Source organism: Salmo salar, chromosome 22 (assembly GCF_965601325.2).
Source record: "Salmo salar chromosome 22, fSalSal1, whole genome shotgun sequence".
Lineage (NCBI taxonomy): Eukaryota > Metazoa > Chordata > Actinopteri > Salmoniformes > Salmonidae > Salmo > Salmo salar.
The window spans coordinates 34085721-34107765 of NC_138312.1; the positions used below are offsets into that span (position 1 = coordinate 34085721).

Sequence of the window (22045 nt, forward strand, 5' to 3'; positions counted from 1 at the left end):
TAAAGTAAAGCCCCCCCCGGCCAAAACCCCCTAACCCGGATGACGCTGGGTCAATTGTGCACCAGGGTCTGTAGTGACGCCTCAAGCACTGCGATGCAGTGCCTTAGGCCCCTGCGCCACTCGGCAGACCCTATGTACAGGATTTTATATTGCAGCTCATGAAACCAACACTTTACATATTGCGTTTATTTTTGTTCGGGGGGGGGTGAATGATTACTTTTTCAGATGAATGGGGACGTCTGGGAATAAAAGTGGATTTGTGGGGACGAATGGGGACTAGTATGAACACGTAGAGTTTTGTAGGGACACGAGGCTCACCAGCTCCTTCGGCCTCATGTTGTACAGGATTCTCTCAGCGTTCTCACTGTCATGGCGACTCTCCATGATAGCCAACAACAGCTTGGAGGCATTGTTCTGAGAGAGAGAGAGAAATACGTTTCCATGATATTAAACCATTATGCCCTTGCAATGAGATACGTCTAAAGTTAAAGATCAAATCCTTTCTGAGATGTTTCTGTTCCTCCTTCCAAATAAAACAGACAGAACCCACAGGGCTTAGGGGGGAAATGCACTCTGCAGATATTTGCTTTGGCACCTAAGGTGCTAGCTTAGGAGAGATTAATGAGTTGTCCAGGTTTCAAAAGCAGCAGCACACTGTTTTTGAAGTTCCACTCAGGGTTTGGTAGTTATTAGAGTACGGGGTAAAGTTGCTTTACTACTAGTACAGTAGGCCTAGTGAGGAGACCCAGGCTGCTTCCAAAATGGCACCCTATTCCCTATATTGTACACTAATCTGGTCAAAAGTACAGCTCTACATAGAGAATAAGATGCCATTTCAGATGCAGACCCAATGAGAAGGAGGCCTCACCTTGAGTTCCAGCACCAGGTCCATCCTCTTCTTCCCCAGTGGGTTGATGTCATTCAGGATCAGGGCAATGATGATGTCAATGCCATTGGACTCATGGGTGGCTATGCAGTTCTGCAAGGAAACAAGAACTTGGGTCAATTTTATAAAGGCACTGAGGAGGACAACACTAGATCAAGAACTACGTGTGTCAGGACCCTCTCAATCCACCCATTGACAGTAGAAGTAGTATGGATGGAAATGGACCGAGGACAGGAGTCCATAACTGGTTCCTATTGTATGCACATGTGCTTGTAGCTAGTTCTTATGGCAGGGTTCTCCAACTGGCGGCCCGCGGGCCAAAGGTGGTTTTATTTGACCCCCAAGTTTTCTGAGCAAAAAAATAATACAAATAAATGTTTTTTTATTGTTGAACATAAAAAAAACTGTAAAAACACCAGGAAATCAGCTCCAAAGTGATTTTAATTTGGGATATCTGTTCCCAAGTATTTCTAAGCATAATAGACAAGTGATCATATACAAATGTAAGCAAGGTTTGAAATGATGATGTTTAGTCAAATATTATATATTTTTGGGCTTCTTGCGGTCAATTTGGCACCCCAATGGTGGAACAAGCTCCCTCACGACGCCAGGACAGCGGAGTCAATCACCACCTTCCGGAGACACCTGAAACCCCACCTCTTTAAGGAATACCTAGGATAGGATAAAGTAATCCTTCTAACCCCCCCCCCCCCCCCCCCCCCTTAAAAGATTTAGATGCACTATTGTAAAGTGGTTGTTCCACTGGATATCATAAGGTGAATGCACCAATTTGTAAGTCGCTCTGGACAAGAGCGTCTGCTAAATGACTTAAATGTAAATTTGCAGTCTACAAATGATTTGTAATTATGTTCCTGCCCCCGGACCATTCGCTCAAGAAAAAGATCGGCCCGCGCCTGAATCTAGTTGATGATCCCTGTCTTATGGGATGGACCCACACTATCCGCTTGTAGTTCTAATGAGAACATGACAAAGGCCCATAGCTAATTAGTTCAAATGACAAGGGCAGTTAGCTAGTAGTAGTTCTAAAGGCCAAGACCCATCCCTGTACCTGGTTCTCGTGGCAGGGTCCCTGGCAGTACTCTGTCAGGCTCTCTACTGTCTGGTTGATGAGAGCCACGTTCTTCTCATTGATGTAGAGTCCTAGTAGCCCCAGGCCCCCCGTGGTGCTGCCACAGATACAGTCCAGGAACTGCAGCGTCTCACACACCAGATTATAGTTGTTCTTGTTGTTCTGACACCGAAGGAAGTTCTGGAGAGGAACGAGGCAAGTGTGAGGGAATGGAAAGGGCAGAAAACAACAGAATGCAAGTCAATATATTTTATACACACCATGATTTACTTTACAGGAAAACAATCCCACTTGACATTGTGTATTGAATTTTTAATTTTATTTATTTAACCTTTATATAACTAGGCAAGTCAGTTAAGAACAAATTCTAATTTACAATGACGGCCTACCCCGGCCAAACACGGACGACGCTGGGCCAATTGTACGCCGCCCTATGGGACTCTAAATCAAGGCCGAATGTGATGCAGCCTGGATTCGAACCAGGGACTGCAGTGATGCCTCTTGCACTGAGATGCAGTGCCTTAGACCGCTGTGCCCCTCAGGAGCCGAAAGGGAAATATGCATTGAAAGTGTGTGACTCTGAACTGAAGAGGGTTTCAGGTAACATGAAAACTTCTATTTTAACTTAATATAATACATAAATAAAATCAATTTAGTCTCAAATAAATAATGAAACATGTTCAATTCGGTTTAAATAATGCAAAAACACAGTGTTGGAGAAGAAAGTAAAAGTGCAATATGTGCCATGTAAAAAAGCTAACGTTTAAATTTCTTGCTCAGAAAATGAGAACATATGAAAGCTGGTGGTTCCTTTTAACATGAGTCTTCAATATTCCCAGTTAAGAAGTTTTAGGTTGTAGTTATTATAGGAATTATAGGACTATTTCTCTCTATATCATTTGTATTTCATTTACCTTTGACTATTGAATGTTCTTATAGGCACTATAGTATTACCAGCCTAATCTTGGGAGTTGATAGGTTTGAAGTCATAAACAGTACTGTGCTTCAAGCATTGCGAAGAGCTGCTGGCAAACGCAGGAAAGTGCTGTTTGAATGAATGCTTCCTGCTGCTGCCTACCACTGCTCTATCAGACTGCTCTATCAAATATCAAATCATAGACTTAATTATAATATAATAAACACCAGAAATACGAGCCTTAGGTCATTAATATGGTCAAATCCTCAAACTATCATCTCGAAAACAAAACGTTTATTCTTTCAGTGAAATACGGAACCGTTCCATATTTTATCGACGGGTGGCATCCATAAGTCTAAATATTCCTGTTACATTGCACAACCTTCAATGTTATGTCATAATTATGTAAAATTCTGGCAAATTAATTACGGTCTTTGTTAGGAAGAAATGGTCTTCGCACAGTTTGCAACGAGCCAGGCGGCCCAAACTGCTGCATATCCCCTGACTCTGCTTGCACAGAACGCAAGAGCAGTGACACAATTTCCCTAGTTAATATTGCCTGCTAACATTAATTTATTTTAACTAAATATGCAGGTTTAAAAAAATATACTTGTGTATTGATTTTAAGAAAGGGATTTATGTTTTTGGTAAGATACATTGGTGCAACGACTGTGCTTTTTTCACAAATGCGCTTGTTAAATCAACACCCGTTTGGCGAAGTAGGCTGTGATTCGATGAGAAATTAACAGGCACCGCATCGATTATATGCAATGCAGGACAAGCTAGTTAAACTAGTAATATCGTCAACCATGTGTAGTTAACTAGTGATTATGTTAAGATTGATTGTTTTTTATAAGATAAGTTTCATGCTAGCTAGCAACTTACCTTGGCTTCTTGCTGCACTCACGTAACAGGTGGTCAGCCTGCCACGCAGTCTCCTCGTGGAGGGCAATGTAATCGGCTTCCAAAAATGCCGATTACCGATTTTTACGAAAACTTCAAATTGTCCCTAATTAAATTGGTCGACCTCTACACAGACCACACACAAGAGATTGGTGGGAGCAGGAGATAACCTGAAGACTGAGCTGTAGTGATTTTCAACAGGGCCAATTACCTGCTCAATGGAGGATACATCCAGCTATTGACTTACCAGCCTACGTAGTAGGAAATTCTAAGCAAACAAAGTAATGATTAACGCAAAACTATCCATAAAAAAAGCTAAGTAAAGTAGGAACCGGTAAGGTATAAATAAGACTAAAGAGGCAGTGTCTGAGGGCTGGCTTCCCCTGGTGTTGGGCTGGCTGACTGACCTGCAGGTCTCGGTTGTGATTCTCACAGAGCAGCTGGAGGAAGCGCAGGATAGGCTGCATGATGACGATGATAAAGCTCATCTCTCCATCGTCCTGGCCCTTGTCCCCGGTGCTGGGTGTGCCATCAGCCGTAGAGAAGTGGTCATCGGGGTCGGCCTCACGGCGGTATGAGTTGAAGGCTTTCTTAGTGGCCGACGAGGCCTCCAGCAGCTGCTCTCTCGCCTCATCTGTCACCAGTACCGGTGAGTCTTTGGCTGCAGAGACACAGGGAGGCGAGGGGAGGTCAACAGAACCACCCCACAAAGTCTATAAATCATCACAAAACTAGGTACTGGGGTAAAAATAAATACCTCTTCATGGCAGTTATTTTTTTATTGCTAATGTGTTCAGAGATAAATTTACCTTAGACATTTATCTATGTGTAACTTCATCCTACTCCAAAACAAAACCCATTAACAGCTGATATGAGACGGCCATTTTGATTTTGGTTGACCTCTGACCTTTCTTGCGGACGGGCACGTCCTTGTCGGGGGCGTCGTCGTCTCTCTTCCTGTTGCCGAGGTCGCTGGTGTTGACCGTCACCGTGGCTTTAATCTCCAGCTGGGCAAGCTTCATCCGGTCATAGAACACACGGAAAAACTTCTCTGACTTCTTGTCCTCCGTCAGACGGCAGATGAAGGAACGCTAGCACAAAAGTAAAACAAAAAGGTATAGGGAAGTAACGTTATTTACAATTAAAGATTGGGAACGTTATTTCACGCCACATGCTTGTGTATTGTTGTGTGTAGCCTACTTTACCAAATGAATTACAACAGACATTGTTGAAGGCTCAGTTGGTTATGTGGACCAAAGTGTTCACAACACCACAGTTGTGGGTTTGATTCCCAAATAGTAGAAGTAAATGTGATAACTGTAAGACAGCTTTAGATAAAAGCAACTGCTAAATGACCATTGGTCAAAACACAGAGTTTCAGGTAATTGATCTAATTGATCAAAATAAGACAGGCCTGCTCTGCTGTGTTTACAGTAGCACTAAGTACATATCATTAAAATATACTCTCTGCAGCACATTCTTCAGACAAGGGAAGTTCAAGTCATGTACATTAACACAGGTACTTTAACACTGAATACTACCATTGAGATGGTAATGGCCCTAAAGGCACCTACGTAGTCACCTGCTTTGTTTTTCCACACGCCATTTAAAGTCATGAGAAGACTGTGGTCGAAAACGCATTGTTGTTTACCCTATTCTACTGTGCAAACAGTCTATGGCAACACAAGGGATTCAAGACCGGAATTCTTTATTTCTCTCTCTCTTTATTGCTGTGTGCCCCATGCATGCAGAAAATCATTAGACCACGGCCATAGTCAGCCTCAGCCTGTTATCTGGTCAGTCTACTGGGAGGGAGAGGAGAGACTCCAAACCAATGCCAGAACAGGCCAGGTCACACTGCTTAGGGTGAAAAATGACACGAGTGGGTGAAGCCTGCCCTACTTACATAGATAGGGAGAGGGGGGAGAGGGTGGAGGGAGAGGGGAAGGGAAGGAGGGAGGGAGACAAACACAGGGAGAGGAAAAAGGGTGCAAGGAAGAAAATAAGAAAAAAGGTGACGCTTTACTTGACACCCAGCGTCATAACATGTTATGACAGTCATACATGTCATAACCCGTTATAATATGGTCCTAACACAGTCATGCCACATTTAGACCTGTTGTGACAAATATTGCGTTACTTTATTGCTGGTTATGACACCTGACACCTACATAAGAGTGTCAAACCCCAAAAACCTACCACATTCCATGACACCATAGCCTACATGTTAACAGTGTGTTTATGATATAAAAAAATATATAAAAAATTGGACCATGTTCAATTATCATTGTAATTGCACACACATTGATGTCAGACATGCACCTAACCCAATGCTCTGTTGCTGATTACTGGGATGAATGCAGGAGCAGATTTCAGGAGCAGGACAAGACACCCTCTTTTTGACAGATGACTGATCTGAGGGCATGTACGTGATAGGCCTATCTAGCTTATGTGATTACGATGGTCATAATGCTTCTTGACAGTGTCATAAAGTGTTATTTCAAATGATGAAAAAAAAACATTAAAGAATTCATTACTACAACAACAACAAAGGATTTAAGAAACAAACTTTGAAACAAACTTCTAGGCAGGGAATAAAATAGTTTGAATAAATGTGGGTTTTGACACTTATGTAGGTGTCATAACCAGACATAAAATAACGCAATATATGTTTCACAACAGGTGTAAATATATGGGTCATGACAGTGTTAACCATATTATGACAGGTTATGACAAGTTATGTCAGCTGTTATGACATTGTCATAACGTGTTATGACACAGTGTCAATAGTAAAGTGTTACCAGAAAAAATCTGAGAAATGGAAAAGGAGTAAAAGAGGTAGGGAGAGATGGAGGGAGAGAGTGAGGGGGAGAAAATGTTATCAGCTGGTATCTAGGCCAGTTCTGAAAGCTTGTTGCATAACTAGACTTATTTCCAGGTTAGGTGTAAACTTTGTTAAACTGGGGTAGTGTGTGTGTGCTTAAGGGCTAGTTTAAACCTCTTAAGGATCTCTACAGATCATTGTCTCACCCTTGGGACGGTTGAGCTAATGTGTGCTAATGCGATTAGCATGAGGTTGTAAGTAACAAGAAAATTTACCAGAACATAGACATATCTGATATTGGCAGAAAGCTTAAATTCTTGTAAATCGAACCGCACTGTCCAATTTACAGTAGCTATTACAGTGAAAGAATACCATGCTATTGTTTGAGGAGAGTGCACAGTTATGAACTAGAAAAGTTATTAATAAACCAATTAGGCACATTTGGGAAGTCTTAATACAACATTTTTAACAGAAATGCAACGGTTCATTGGATCAGTCTAAAACTTAGCACATACACTGCTGCCATCTAGTGGCCAAAATCTAAATTGCGCCTGGGCTGGAATAATACATTATGGCCTTTCTCTTGCATTTAAAAAAGTTTATTTTCTTTGTATTATCTTTTACCAGATCTAATGTGTTATATTCTCATACATTAATTTCACATTTCCACAAACTTCAAAGTGTTTCTTTTCAAATAGTATAAAGAATATGCATATCATTGCTTCAGGTCCTGAGCTACAGGCAGTTAGATTTGGGTATGTCATTTTTGGCAAAAATTGATAAAAAGGGGTGGATCCTTACAGTGTGTGTGTGTGTGTGTGTGTGTGTGTGTGTGTGTGTGGAGAAGCGGGATTGAAAAACAAATAGTTTTAATCAGTTTGAATAAAGTATAAACAAAATGGACAAACTCCATTTTACGATGTTATTTGAAAAAAGAGATGTGGTATAGAAGGCTCGTTGGCAGGGCGACATTCACTACTTTATCAGTACAATGTTAGAAATGTGAAATGAATGAAACATGCCAATCCTCATTGGTAATCAGCCCTGGGTCTGCTAACAACACAATTGTGGAGTACTATGTAGTCTGCAGTAATCATTTTCAAATCTGTGCCAAAATATGTTAGTCAAATACATTATGTCATAATGTAGATGATAATGAAGATGCAATAGGAATATCACATTGGCAGTGTTTTCACATATTATTTGTAGCTCACAATGAACCAATGTGGTTGAAAAGATAGCATTTTCAGAGTTTCCAAGCCAACATTAAATAGTACATTGCTGACTTGCTAGCAAAACATGGTATATCTATAGCACTTTCAGAAAGTACTCACACCCTTTGACTTTTTCCACATTTTGTTGTGCTACAGGCTGAATTTAAAACTGATTAAATTGAGACTGTGTGCCACACAATACGCAAACATGTCAAAGTGGAATTTTGTTTCTTGAAATTTTTACAAATTAAAACATTTAAGGCTGAAATGTCAATAAGTATTCAACCCCTTATGGCAAGCCTAAATACGTTCAGGAGTAAAAATGTGCTTAACAAGTCACATAATAATTTTAATGGACTCACTTTGTGTGCAATAATAGTGGGCAACATGATTTTTTACTCTGTACCCCACACATACAGATAATTGTAAGGTCCCTCAGTCGATTAGTGAATTTCAAGCCCAGATTCAACCACAGACCAGGGAGTTTTTCCAATGCCTCGCAAAGGGTAAAACATTTTAAAAAAGAAAATAGACACGGAATATCACTTTGAGCATAGTGAAGTTATTAATTACGCTTTGGATGGTGTATCAATACACCCAGTCACTACAAAGATACAGGCGTCTTTCCTAACTCAGTTGCTGGAGTGGAAGGAAACCGCTCAGGGATTTCACTATGAGGCCAATGGTGACTTTAAAACAGTTACAGAGTTGCATGGCTGTGATTGGAGAAAAGTGAGGACGAATCAACAACATTGTAGTTACTCCACAATACCAACCTAAATGACAGAATGAAAAGAAGGAAGTCTGTATAGAATAAAAATATTGAGTGGCCTAGTTACAGTTTTGACTTAAATCAGCTTAAAATCTAATGTCAAGACTTGAAAATGGCTGTCTAGCAATGATCAACAACCAACTGGTCAGAGCTTGAAGAATTTAAAAAGGATAATGGAAAAAATATTGTACTAAGATCGTACCCAAAAAGACTATCTAATCTGTATCTAATCGCTGCCAAGGGTGATTGTAACATGTATTGATTCAGGGCGTTGAATACTTATCTAATCAAGATTAGTGTTACATTTGAAATTAATCTTTAAAAAAGTATTATTTTTCTTCCACTTTGAGATTAGAGTATTTTCTGTAGACCCCCCCCATTTAAAAAAATAAATATATATAATCCATTTTAATCATAATTTGTAACAAAATGTGGAAAAAGTCAAGGGATGCAAATACTTTCTGAAGGCACTGTATAGTTTCACTTATTGTGAAAGTGATAACTCACTAGATTCTCACCAGCATCTTTCCTTAGTATCAAAATATTATGCAGTTTGAACAAAGCAGTATTATGTTGTGTCATGATTAGAGACCTGCCCATCTTGTGATGAGTGACTTCTCCTTCTACCACCCTCTATTCCAAATAAACAATGTTATCGTTGTGAACTTATGACCCTGGGCAACAGACTCCAAAGCCCCCAGCCTCACCCCAACCCCCACCACTGTGCACTAGACCACTCGCAAATGTGGTGGTGGTATGGGTTAGTATTCGTGCTATCCAGCAAGACCCAGTGCAATAGATAACTTGATGACAGAGTGGATAGTGCAGAGAGGTAGTGATTAACTGAACCTCACAACCTGGAAACCCACACCACAGGGAGGGTGGGAGGGATGGATGGGAGAGATTGGGGGGCTGAAGTGTTCATGTCTGTCTTTCTCTCGCCCTCCATATCTCCTTCTCTCAGTAAAGACGTATCTTCTCATCTCTCTTTCTCCCCATCTCCCTCTTTGCTCACATCACGCTTGTCCTCTGTTATTAGACAGCACGGGCGTGGGTGGGACCTTGGGGCCTGGGTGAAGGAGGAAGGGGGTGGGACCTTGGGGCCTGGGGTGAAGGAGGAAGGGGGTGGGACCTTGGGGCCTGGGTGAAGGAGGAAGGGGGTGGGACCTTGGGGCCTGGGTGAAGGAGGAAGGGGGTGGGAGAGGCTACACCGCGGGGCTCTGACCGGAGGTTCATTGCGGGTGTAGCGAAATGGTTGTGTTCCTAGCTCCAACAGTGCAGTAGTATCTAACAATACACACAAATCTAAAGTAAAATAATGGAATTAAGAACATTATTAATTACAACATTATTAAAGTGACTAGTGTCCCATTATTAAAGTGGCCAGTGATTCAAAGTCTATGTATATAAGGCAGTAGCCTCTAAGGTGCGGGGTTGCATAGCCTGGTGGAAGCCGGCTACTGATGGCTATTTAACAGTCTGATGGCCTTGAGATAGAAGCTGTTTTTCAGTCTCTCGGACCCAGCTTTGATGCACCTGTACTGATCTCGCCTTCTGGATGATAGCAGGGTGAACAGGACGTGGCTCGGGTGGTTGATGTCCTTGATGATCTTTTTGGCCTTCCTGTTACATCGGGTGCTGTAGGTGTCCTGGAGGGCAGGTAGTTTTCCCTCTGTGATGCATTAGGCAGACCGCACCACCCTCTGGAGAGCCCTGCGGGTGGTACAGTTGCCGTCCCAGGCGGTGATACAGTACCTACAGGATGCTCTCGATTGTGCATCTGTAAAAGTTTGTGATGGTTTTAGGGGCCAAGCCAAATATCTTCAGCCTCCTGAGGTTGAAGAGGTGCTGTTGAGCCTTCCTCACCACACTGTCTATGTGGATGGACCATTTCAGATCGTCAGTGATGTGTACGTCGAAGAACTTTCCACCTTCTCCACTTCCCTGCCGTCGATGTGGATAGGGGCGTGCTCCTTCTGCTGTTTCCTGAAGTCCACAATCAGCTCCTTTGTTTTGTTGATGTTGAGTGAGAGGTTATTTTCCTGGCACCACTCTCCCAGGGCCCTCACCTCCTTCCCATAGGCTGTTTCGTCATTGTTGGTAATCAGGCCTACTACTGTTGTGTCATCTGCAAACCTGATGATTGAGTTGGAGGAGTCATGGGTGAACAGGGAGTACAGGAGGGGGCTGAGCCCGCACCCTTGTGGGGCCCTTGTGTTGAGGATCAGCGAAGTGGAGGTGTTGTTTCCTACCTTCACCACCTGGGGGCAGCCCGTCAGGAAGTCCAGGACCCAGGGCCCCGAGTTTAATGATGAGCTTGGAGGGTACTATGGTGTTGAATGCTGAGCTATAGTCAATTAACAGCATTCTTACATTGGTATTCATCTTGTCCAGACGGGATAGGGCAGTGTGATGGCGATTGCATCGTCTGTGGATCTATTGGGGCAGTAAGCAAATTGAAGTGGGTCTATGGTGTCAGATAAGGTAGAGGTGATATGATCCTTAACCAGACTCTCAAAGCACTTCCTAATGACAGAAGTGAGCGCTACGGGGCGATAGTCATTTAGTTCAGTTAACTTCGCTTTCTTGGGTACAGGAACAATGGTGGACATCTTGAAGCAATTGGGGACAGCAGATTGGGATAGGAAGAGATTGAATATGTCCGTAAACACTCCAGCCAGCTGGTCTGCGCATGCTATGAGGATGGGGCTAGGGATGCCGTCTGGGCCGGGAGCCTTGCGAGGGTTAACACACTTAAATGTCTTACTCACGTGGGCCACGGAGAAGTAGAGCCCACAGTCCTTGGTAGCGGGCCGCGTCGGTGGCACTGTGTTATCCTCATAGCGGGCGAAAAAGGTGTTTAGCTTGTCTGGAAGCAAGACGTCGGTGTCCACGACGTAGCTGTTTTTCCTATTGTAGTCTGTGCTTGTCTGTAGACCCTGCCACATACGTCTCGTGTCTGAGCCGTTGAATTGCAACTCCACTGTCTCTGTACTGACGTTTTGCCTGTTTCATTGCCTTACGGAGGGAATAACTACACTGTTTGAATTCGGTCATATTCCCAGTCACATTGCCATGGTTTAATGCGGTGGTTCGCGCTTTCAGTTTTGCACGAATACTGCCATCTATCCACGGTTTCATGGCTCTCTCGGGATATACTGTCCCCGTCCATACAGCCATCTGGGTTCTCAGTACATCGCGCAGACAGGAATGAAGAACTCTCTGGGAAGAAGAAAGGCAGGGGTGTATGTTTCATGATTAACTACTCATGGTGTGATTGTGATAACATACAGAAACTCAAATCCTTTTGTTCACCCAACCTAGAATACTTCACAATCAAATGCCGACCATATTACCTCCCAAGAGAATTCTCTTCGGTTATAGTCAAGCCGTGTATATTCAAATCAAATTGTACTTGTCACATGCGCCTAATACAACAGGTGTAGACCTTACAGTGAAATGCTTACTTACAAGCCCTTAACCAACAATGCAGTTTTAAGAAAAATAAGTGAAGTAAAAATAGATTACATTTAAAAAAAAATAAAAACAAAAGAACAAATAATTCAAGAGCAGCAGCAAAACAACAGTAGCAAGGCTATATACAGGGGGTACCGGTACAGAGTCAATGTGCAGGGGCACAGGCTAGTCGAGGTAATTGAGGTAATATGTACATGTAGTTAGAATTAAAGTGACTATGCATAGATAATAAACAGAGAGTAGCAGCAGCGTAAAAGAGGGGGTGGGGGGACAGACAATGCAAATAGTCTGGGAAGCCATTTGATTAGCTGTTCAGGAGTCTTATGGCTTGGGGGTAGAAGCTGTTAAGAAGCCTTTTGGACCTAGATTTGGCGCTCTGGTACCCCCTCAAGCCGATACCACGGTGACCCTCAAAGAACTACACTGAACTTTATGCAAACTGGAAACCACATATCCAGAGGCCGCATTTATTGTAGCTTGGGATTTTAACAAAGTAAATTTGAGGAAAACGCTCAACACATTGACTGTACAGTAGTACTCGCGCTGGTAAAATATTGGACCACTGCTAAACAACTTTTCAAATGCCTACAAATGCCTCTCGAACTACACTGCTCTTATGTAACAACCAAATTCATTCTCTTCTCCCTCCCCACCTTTGTGTTGACATGCTTCCTCTCACTACTAGGGCACATTACTCTCCACTCTCTGAACTGGTGGCTGTGGTTGAATATCTATGTGCAAATGGGACTCAGTTGGCAGTGTTGCCAGAGATGACAGGGTTGGTGGAGTCTGGGATCTGGGTTGGGTCAGGGTTACTATGTTGTGGGTATGTTGGGTTTGGTGGAGTTTTGTGAGGTAATGTTGAGGCTTCAGTTTGGTTGTGATGGATTTATGACACTGATGATGTATGACAGTGGTGAGGATGAGAAGTATCATGTCTACTGTAATTGAATGAGCGTTAGGTTATGGCATCAGACACCAGGCACAGTCTACGGCCGACAGCATCTCTGTTATTCATACTCACCCTCTATCTCTCCCTCTCTCTTTCCCTGTCTCGCTCGGTCTCTCTCTCCATCTGTCTCTTTCCCCCTCTTCGTCTGTCTGAAAGAGGCTTAGACCCTTTCTAAGAACTGTGCTGATCTCGTCTAAATCCTAGAGGACAGGGGTCTTCCTCAAACAGGAGGATGCTTGGCATGCATCACAGTGTACACACTGCCTTGTCATGGACGTTGCAACAACACACTGGTACAAGTAATATGTTCTTTCTTCTGCATTTCAGCATGATCAAAAATGTCCCCCTTTTATAAGAAGACTTCAGTAGAATAATAGAGATATAGTCTCTTTATTAGCCACAGAAATGTGTCAAAAGCCCCTCCAAGTAAATGGCGTTGCCAGATGTATTAACCCTTTCGACTCACAGCCCTCGTCATCCCGTATACAGGTTCTCTGGTTCACAGCGCTGTATGGGTTTTGACTTGAGCACCGTGCATGACAAGATGCCCCCATCCCTCCCACTAATTGGGGTGCTTTCACATTTGTTGTTGTCAGAGTGAAGGAAATGCTGTAAATCGAGAGGAGTCGATGTGTTTGGAAAGATTAGACGTTGAGGATTATAATAAATACCACTCTGATGTCATACAAGCAAACCAGATACCCATGAGTCCAAATGAGCATTTCACATTTCCATATTTGAAAACTCATGTAATTTACAGTATCAACATTTATGATCTCTATGTTTGATCCAGTTATAAGGATGACATGCGTTACACCCTGGGTTGTGCTGAACAGAATGAGAATATATTAATCATATTGTGAAGAAACTTAGCAGTGGAACACGCACTTGAAAGCACTCATGACTCCATTCTATGCAAATCAAAAATTACAATATTTGTCTGAAGTGCCTTTTGAAAGCCTAACACTAAGAAAGTATTTCATAACTTAGCGAGCCATGTTGGCAATAGAATAAGATTTCAAATGATGCCCATCTGACCCAGATTGCGATTTATAATGGAACGTTTTTGGATTGCATAATTGTGTGATGGTGGATTTGCATAAACAACACTAATTGTGTAATTTTGGACTGCATAAACAACACTAATTGTGTGATTTTGGGTGGCATAAACAACAATAATTGTGTGATTTTGGATTGCATAAACAACAAAAATTGGGTGATGGTGTTCTAAATTAAAAAAATGGTGCTTGCCTCAGTTCCTCAATGGCAGATCTAGGAGAACTAAGAAAAAAAAAGCTCTTTCCTTGAGTCATAAATTACTTGGGAACTGTGCACAGTTTGGAGAGGTGGAGAAACCAGTTAGACCTCACACTCAAACCCTTGAAATAGTTTTTTTTTTTAACTTGCACCTACTCCAAGATGTCAATGAATATTGTTATTATGTTACTGAATGTATGCAGAGTATTTTCAGCAGGGGTTGGAACCGGTTCAGGGAACATAAAACCGGGGAAAAAACATCCTTTTTGTAGGAACAGAATCAGAAAAAGGAACGAAAGAGATCTATACAGTTCCGGAACAGAACTGTTATTTTCAAAGCATGGGAACCAGTTAATAACGTTATTTTATGTTCTTGCCAAAGCCCTCACTCTGTCACTCAAACTTATTCCAGTGCCTGCCTGCCAGTTGAATATCTTTGCCAGTGTGTGCGCCCCTCCCCCTCCGAAGCTTAGGCTACTGTAGTCTACTGACGTTACAAGCGTGATTCAGAAATTAGGGAGAGACTACTAGAGAAAAATGTATAAACCTCTTCAATGCTAGTTACGGATACTATAATTATCATGTTTCACATTGGATTTATTAACTACAAAAAGGTGAGATGTGTTTTTAATTCTGGTGCCGCTCTGCACACACAAGCTTGTTAGCTAGCTAGCTCTGGTCCATCTCTCGGGAGTTGAAAGTTCCTCCATAGGTATAATTCTCTGGGACAAATTCAGGTCATAAGATGCCCAGCGTTCCTCCACCCTCTCTCACTTTCTCTCCACCTGCCAAATTTCAGTCGCCTCTCGTGCCATACACTTGTCTGTCCATCGCACAAGTGAACAACTATAGCCTAGGCAGCCGATAGCGCCCATAAACTATTGGCTGCCTAGGCTAAAACAACTATAGCTTGCCCGCTCCATAGAAAGCTGTTCTATCAGAAAAGAACGATATAAGGCATTACTTCTTTCCCTGAACTTGTTCAGAACTTTATTTTGCAGGACGGAACAGTGAACGGAACAAAAAAAATAATAATGGTGCTGTTCAGAACAAAAAAAATTACAAAATAATTTAGGTTCCAACCCCTGATTTTCAGATTTTGTTATTGATAAATGCTGTGAAAGTACAGAAAATATCAAATGCAAATAAAATCAAAAGTGTAATGTTTGGAATCAGTCTTGTGACAGGTGAACTGTTGTATCCTCACCTTTGGTCTGATAATTTCCCCTTAAATCTCCAAAGTGTTCTCTTTCAATTGCTACCATGGTCATACATATTCTTTTCATATTTCTTCTGTTAGAAACACTTCAATTGGGCCCTATCCATATAGGCTAATTTCCACGAGTGTAAGGGGTTAAAAAAGCCATCTGTGTTTAGTCAGGATTTAGAAAACGAGTGCTGGAACAGAGACGACACTCGACAGATTGATGTTGAGTATGTTAAGTAAGACATGGTGGTGCAGGAGTAGAGAATGGAGAGAAGCAAGAGATGGGGAGTTTCAGGAGTCCCCTGGAGTGTTGGGTAAACAGAGAGCCTGTCTGTAACCATGGAGATGAACCCTGAGCAGAATAACATTACATTTTACATTTAAGTCATTTAGCAGAATAAGAGTTGGGAGCGAGGCAGGGCGAGGAGAGGCGGGGGCGGGTGGCTCTGAAAAACAAGGTCACAGCGCTTTCCCTTCACTCCTTCCGTTCCGCCACTTGGCATCAACAAAGGGATGTTATATAACAGCTATTTATATCCGCACTCCTTCTCTCTCTTTCTCCCTCACACACATCGGGCAGCACCACACACAGACTAACTGGAATTGCAGCTCTCCTACTCTCCTCTTTCCACTGAATTCTCTTTTTTCCCCCTCTCTTACCCTGAACTAGCCTCTTGTTTCAAATCTTCCTCCTATCCTCCTGTCAGAACTCGTCTCTTCCTCTTCCCTGTTCCTTCATCTCCTACTCTTCTTCCTATCCTCTCTGCCCTGACACGGGAAGGCATAACTTGATGTTTTTATGGCAGGTGCCCGACCACTGCTGAAATGTTACAAGTCACCACTTGTGTGTGTGCCACAACCCAATTACCACTCACACAACCATTATCTCCCTCTCTTCCAGCAGTAGCTGTTACAGGAAGAAGTGTGGCATGCAGGAACAATCTAACATTTCCTGCAACAAAGTGACTGATGTTGATTGTTAAAAGAAAATAAATGAAGTTGGCCGGAGTGAAGATTATGACATACAGTGATCCATGATCTAAAGTCTTGCTTGATTATGTATGTCCAGAAATTGATTAAAACCCGTTGATTATGAGCACATTTATTGACTGTGATTGATATGTGGATATTTATCATGTGAATATATTAACTGAATGTGTTTGTATGCCATTTTTCATACCTTCATTGAATTTTATTGTCAATTAGGTAATTGGTAGGGTTTATGATACATTCTGGGTAATGGGTGTTGCTACAAGAAGCATTGCATTGCTTTGTTTGCGAGACCGACAGGTAACAGGTCGGCAGCTGCCGGGTTCACAGGCATGATTGAAGCCTGGGTTTTCTTTTGTTAAGCTCTGTTATTCACGTCAGTTTACCTTTCTGTTCATCGTCCTGTTTATTTCATTGTGTAAATAATTGTACAGTTCGCCGGCTCTTTATCCTCACATTGGCAAGAAAAATCACATCTTCCTTGTATGCCTCCTCACTGTTAAAATCCTTCCGCACGGTCAACCTCACAGCCCGGGACCAAAGTCAATTCCTCAGTCATTAATGGCCTGCCGTCACAGAGTGAGGGAGAAAGGTGTAAGTGAGGGAGTACATGGTCAGGTTTATTTCTGTATGATATGTAGGTCAGGAGGTAATGGTTAACTGTGTTACTGGAGTGAGTGAGTGAACACTTTCCCAGGCTTCTACCCTGAACAGGTGTCTGGGCAAGAGACACATCAACACAGATAAAAGACCTCAGAGTAGATCCCTTGTTCAAAAGGGACAGAATAGACTGAGCTCTATCTATCCATCCTCTGTTTCTCATCTGTGAAAAAGGCAGAGGCTAGAAAAGTGGTCTGAATCTGAGCGAATAGAACACAAACATTATGCAAGTGTGTGTCACTTAGACAAATAACTAAATGTCAATACTCCAGCAAATGAATGTTAAGACTCAAAAAGGTTCTTGAGTTGAAATATGTTTGAGAAATCAATGTTTCATCGTGCTGAAATCATTAGTAATGCTAACCCTATTTCTTCAAAAGTTGAAACTGTTGTCCAGCTAATCAGTCTAAAAAAGGTCAACCTGGAGGTTTCTAAGAAACAGGTTTTGTAGTGTGACCTCAGGTTTCTCACTCTACAGGGAGACAGGACAGTCCAGACACCACTGATGACAACCGCATAGAGACATCAAATGGTTATTTGTGGAGGTTACAGCGAGTGAGCATATGCAGAAGTATCCGGGTCAGAAAGCAAATATCTAGCCTACCAAACTGGTTTGCATTCATGAACTGCTACAGCATGTTATGTTAAAGTACTTTAGAGAACATGTATACCCTCGTTAGCATTAATACTTCAGTATTTACCCCTCTAAATTTCCACTCCGTGTTTCAGTACAAAACAACTGTTAGAAGAGAAGCTCCAGTTTCTCTCCCCCCCTCTCCTCTCCTCTCCCTGCCTACTGCCCTACTTCAGAGACCCAAAATGACCCAGTTTGGGCCGAGAGAGTGAGCTAGAAAGAAGGCCGGAATGTTTTGAAGCCTGAGACATTCCTCATTGTTCATTCACACAGGCCTTATGTAACGCTGGTCACCTGATTATCTCTGCAACAGCCAGGCTAACAGGCAGGGAGGGAGACAGGCTGCAGCCGTGGGAAGCCAGGACATTATCTCTGCTAGTGTGGCTTCCTCACCCCTAATCTGATTATGCAAGTTGCCCCTGCTTACGCAAGCACAGGCAATCAGACTGACAAAGGAGCAGACAGTCAGAGGAGCAGGCAGGCAGACAGAGACAAGATAAACAGATAAATGCAGCAGGCTTGTTCACACATGCATACACACGCACACCACTTACACACACACACACACACACTTGAATCGGCTCTTTGTAATTTCTCTTCTGTTTGCAGAGAGGTAGGTAGGCAACGCGTTGCCAAAACAACCATTAGTGAGGTTGGCTGCGTAAATGGATGAATGCAGAAAAGCGTGGAGGGGTGTAGGGTGGTAGTGGTTGATCTACACAAGCCCTCTATGAAATGATGATTCCACCCACAACAAGATGTGCCTTCCTCTCTATGAGCCCATGATGAAGGGGAAGGGTTATTATTCCACAAGGGGCTCAGCGGTACAGGGGCTGATCTACAAATATACCTCGACAGTCAACAACATACACTACCGGAAGTTTTAGAACACCTACTCATTCAAGGGTTTTACTTTGTTTTTTACTATTTTCTACATTGTAGAATAATAGTAAAGACATCTAAATTATGAAATAACACATATGGAATCATCTAGTAACCAAAAAAGTGTTATATAAAATATATTTTGATTTGTTTTTGAGAATCAATTTCTGAGGCTGGTAAATCTAATGAACTTATCCTCTACAGCAGAGGTAACTTTGGGTCTTCCATTCCTGTGGCGGTCCTCATGAGAGCCAGTTTCATCATAGAGCTTGATGGTTTTTGCGACTGCACTTGAAACTTTGAAAGTTCTTGACATTTTCATGATTGACTGACCTTCATGTCTTAAAGTAATGGACTGTCCTTTCTCTCTGTTTATTTGAGCTGTTATTGCCATAATATGGACTATGTTCTATATACCACCCCTACCTTGTTACAACACAACTGATTGGCTCAAACGCATTAAGAAGGAAAGAAATTCCACACATTAACTTTGAACAAGGCACACCTGTTAATTGAAATGCATTCAGGTGACTACCTCATGAAGCTGGTTAAGAGAATGCCAAGAGTGTGCAAAGCTGTCATGAAGGCAAAGGGTGGCAATTTGAAGAATCTCAAATAAACTATATTTTGATTTGTTTAACACTTTTTTGCTTACTACATGATTCCATGTGTTATTTCATAGTTTTGATGTCTTCACTATTATTCTACAATGTAGAAAATAGTAAAAATAAAGAAAAACCCTTTAACGAGTAGATGTTCTAAAACTTCTGACCAGTATTGTACCTTCACAGTCTGTTCAATATCAAGTGGAAATTATAGTACATTCAAACACAAACTCAGCAAAAAAAGAAATGTCCTTTTTTCAGGACCCTGTCTTTCAAAGACAATTAGTAAAAATCCAAATAACTTCACAGATCTTCATTGTAAAGGGTTTAAACACTGTTTCCCACAACAATTAATGAACATGCACCTGTGGAACGGTCATTAAAACTTCTTCAGGCTAGGGTCCTTTCTTCTCAATTTCCGCCTGACTGACGTGCCCAAAGTAAACTGCCTGTTGCTCAGGCCCTGAAGCCAGGATATTCATATAATTGGTACCATTGGAAAGAAGACACTTTGAAGTTTGTAGAAATGTTAAAAATAATGTAGGAGACTATAACACAATAGATATGGTAGGAGAAAATCCAAAGAAAAATATTTTTTGTTGTTGTTAAGAGCCCATGCTCCTACAATGGAAAGTATAGGGAAATAATTAAATCTAGTTCCCAGTATGCAATTCCTATGGCTTCCACTGGGTGTCAGCACTCAATATTCAAGGTTTCAGGCTTGTTTCTTCCAAAACGAGTAAGAATAATGCGTTTTACTACAGGGAAATTCGTGTGTGCGAGCACCATGAAGACAACGTGCACCTGCTAATATTGGTTTCCTATTGAACATACTTCTTCCGTATGAAATATTATAGTATCTGAGGATTAAATAGAAATGTATTTTGACTTATTGAAACAAAGTTTAGGGGTATATTTTCGGATTCCTATCTTGGCATGTTGAACGAGTGAATTACTCAAATTGATGGAGCCAACTAAACTGACTTTTTGAGACATAAAGAAGGATTTTATCTAAAAAAACAACACTACATGTTATAGCTGATTTCCTGCAAGACAGGAATGTAAGTGTTCTGCCATGGCCAGCGAAGAGCCCGGATCTCAATCCCATTGAGCACGTCTGGGACCTGTTGGATCGGAGAGTGAGGGCTAGGGCCATTCCGCCGAGAACTTGCAGGTGCCTTGGAGGAAGAGTGGGGCAACATCTCACAGCAAGAATTGGCAAATCTGGTGCAGTCCATGAGGAGGAGATGCACTGCAGTACTTAATGCAGCTGGTGGCCACACCAGATACTGACTGTTACTTTTGATTCAATTTTGACCCCCCTTTGTTTAGGGACACATTATTCCATTTCTGTCAGTCACATGTCTGTGGAACTTGTTCAGTTTATGTCTCAGTTGTTGAATGTTGTTATGTTCATACAAATACTTACACATGTTAAGTTTGATGAAAATAAATGCAGTTGACAGTGAGAGGACGTTTATTTTTTTGCTGAGTTTAGTTACATATACAGTACAAACATATGCGTCTCTAAAATGTCTCCCTTGTAAATAATCCAGATAGAGCAGCGGTCATGTGACTCACAGTTTCAGTTAAATCATTCCCCATGGCCTCATAGGATTGTTTGACGTTGCCAGTAAACTCTGTCTACAGTGGGTCAGCTCTGTCAGGAAAAGTAGAGAAGTGTTGTGGGGCATGGTGAGCCATCCTCTAAGGGAGCAGGGAGGGAGGGGTGTGGACTAACGTAAAATGGCTGCCTTATACAGGATCAGAGCATGCCAGTACATGATAGACCAATGCAGTGGAAGGTCTAGTCTACAATAGCCCTGGTGCTGTTCCTATCCAAGGACTTACAGTGCCTTAAGAAAGTATTCATACCCCTTGACATTTTGTTGTGTTACAAAGCGGGATAAAATGGATTTGTCATTTTTTGTTAACGATCTACACAATATATTCTGTAATGTCAAAGGGGAAGAAAAATTCAAACATTTGTAAAAAAACTATAAAAAAGAAATGGTATTCAACCCCCTGAGTCAATACATGTTAGAATCACATTTGTCAGCGATTACAGCTGGAAGTATTTCTGGGTAAGTCAAACATCTTTCCACACCTGGATTGTGCAACATTTGCCTTTTTTATTTTTTTATTCTTCAAGCTCTGTCAAATGAGTTGTTGATCATTGCTAGACAACCATTTGCAGGTCTTGCCAAGTGAAGGGGTGTGAATACTTTCTGAAGGCACTGTATCTTTCCCCTTTTTTCTCATCTGTGAAGTGTGTTGGGACCAATGATGCATCTTTATGGTAGTGAAATGCACTTAAAAAAATGTTTGTTTGGATTTATCATTCAGGTATGTATTGGGCTTCAGACTCTCCTGACACACCCACATCCTTTTGATTGACAAGTGGCTCAGACTCACTTGGATGGTGGTGTTCCCGCCCTCCAGCAGGGCAATGGCCAATAGGATGCTCTCCTGGAAGACGCGGTCACTGGTGGTGTTCATGATGAGGTCTATGACGAGGTCGGAGGCTCCCTCCTTGTCCAGGTGACACTGTACCTCTGACAGGCTCATCTCGCCTCGACTCAGGGCCCCCATACCACCGAGACCTGGAAGGAGGGACAGGGGTCAGAGGTGAAGTGTCAGGAGTGTGATTCTACCTGTTCTCCTGACTCATAGCGATAAGGAGAGGTTTCAAATCTTTATATCTAACATCTTACTTCCAAACTACTCAATCACATGGAACCTCTGGCGAAATATGAAAGTGCCATCTTCCAGGCAG

General features: G+C 42.1%; 1 protein-coding gene and 1 long non-coding RNA gene across 4 annotated transcripts in view; one reads left to right on the forward strand and one right to left on the reverse strand.

The window, feature by feature from the left end:
- The window catches only part of LOC106583165 (inositol 1,4,5-trisphosphate-gated calcium channel ITPR1), a 178362-nt gene that overhangs the window by 38940 nt on the left and 117377 nt on the right, over nt 1-22045 (reverse strand). For all 3 annotated transcript variants that reach the window (XM_045705740.2, XM_045705739.2, XM_045705741.2), the window contains 6 exons: nt 21685-21872; nt 4703-4886; nt 4203-4456; nt 1956-2156; nt 869-979; nt 319-414 (listed from right to left, as the gene is read on the reverse strand). In XM_045705740.2, the coding sequence (XP_045561696.2) occupies nt 319-414; nt 869-979; nt 1956-2156; nt 4203-4456; nt 4703-4886; nt 21685-21872 (1034 nt within the window). The remainder of the gene's footprint in view (nt 1-318; nt 415-868; nt 980-1955; nt 2157-4202; nt 4457-4702; nt 4887-21684; nt 21873-22045) is intronic.
- Nucleotides 4305-16599, forward strand: LOC123729709 (uncharacterized). The gene is made up of 2 exons (XR_006761408.2): nt 4305-4444; nt 16403-16599. It is a non-coding gene; the product is annotated as an uncharacterized LOC123729709 (long non-coding RNA).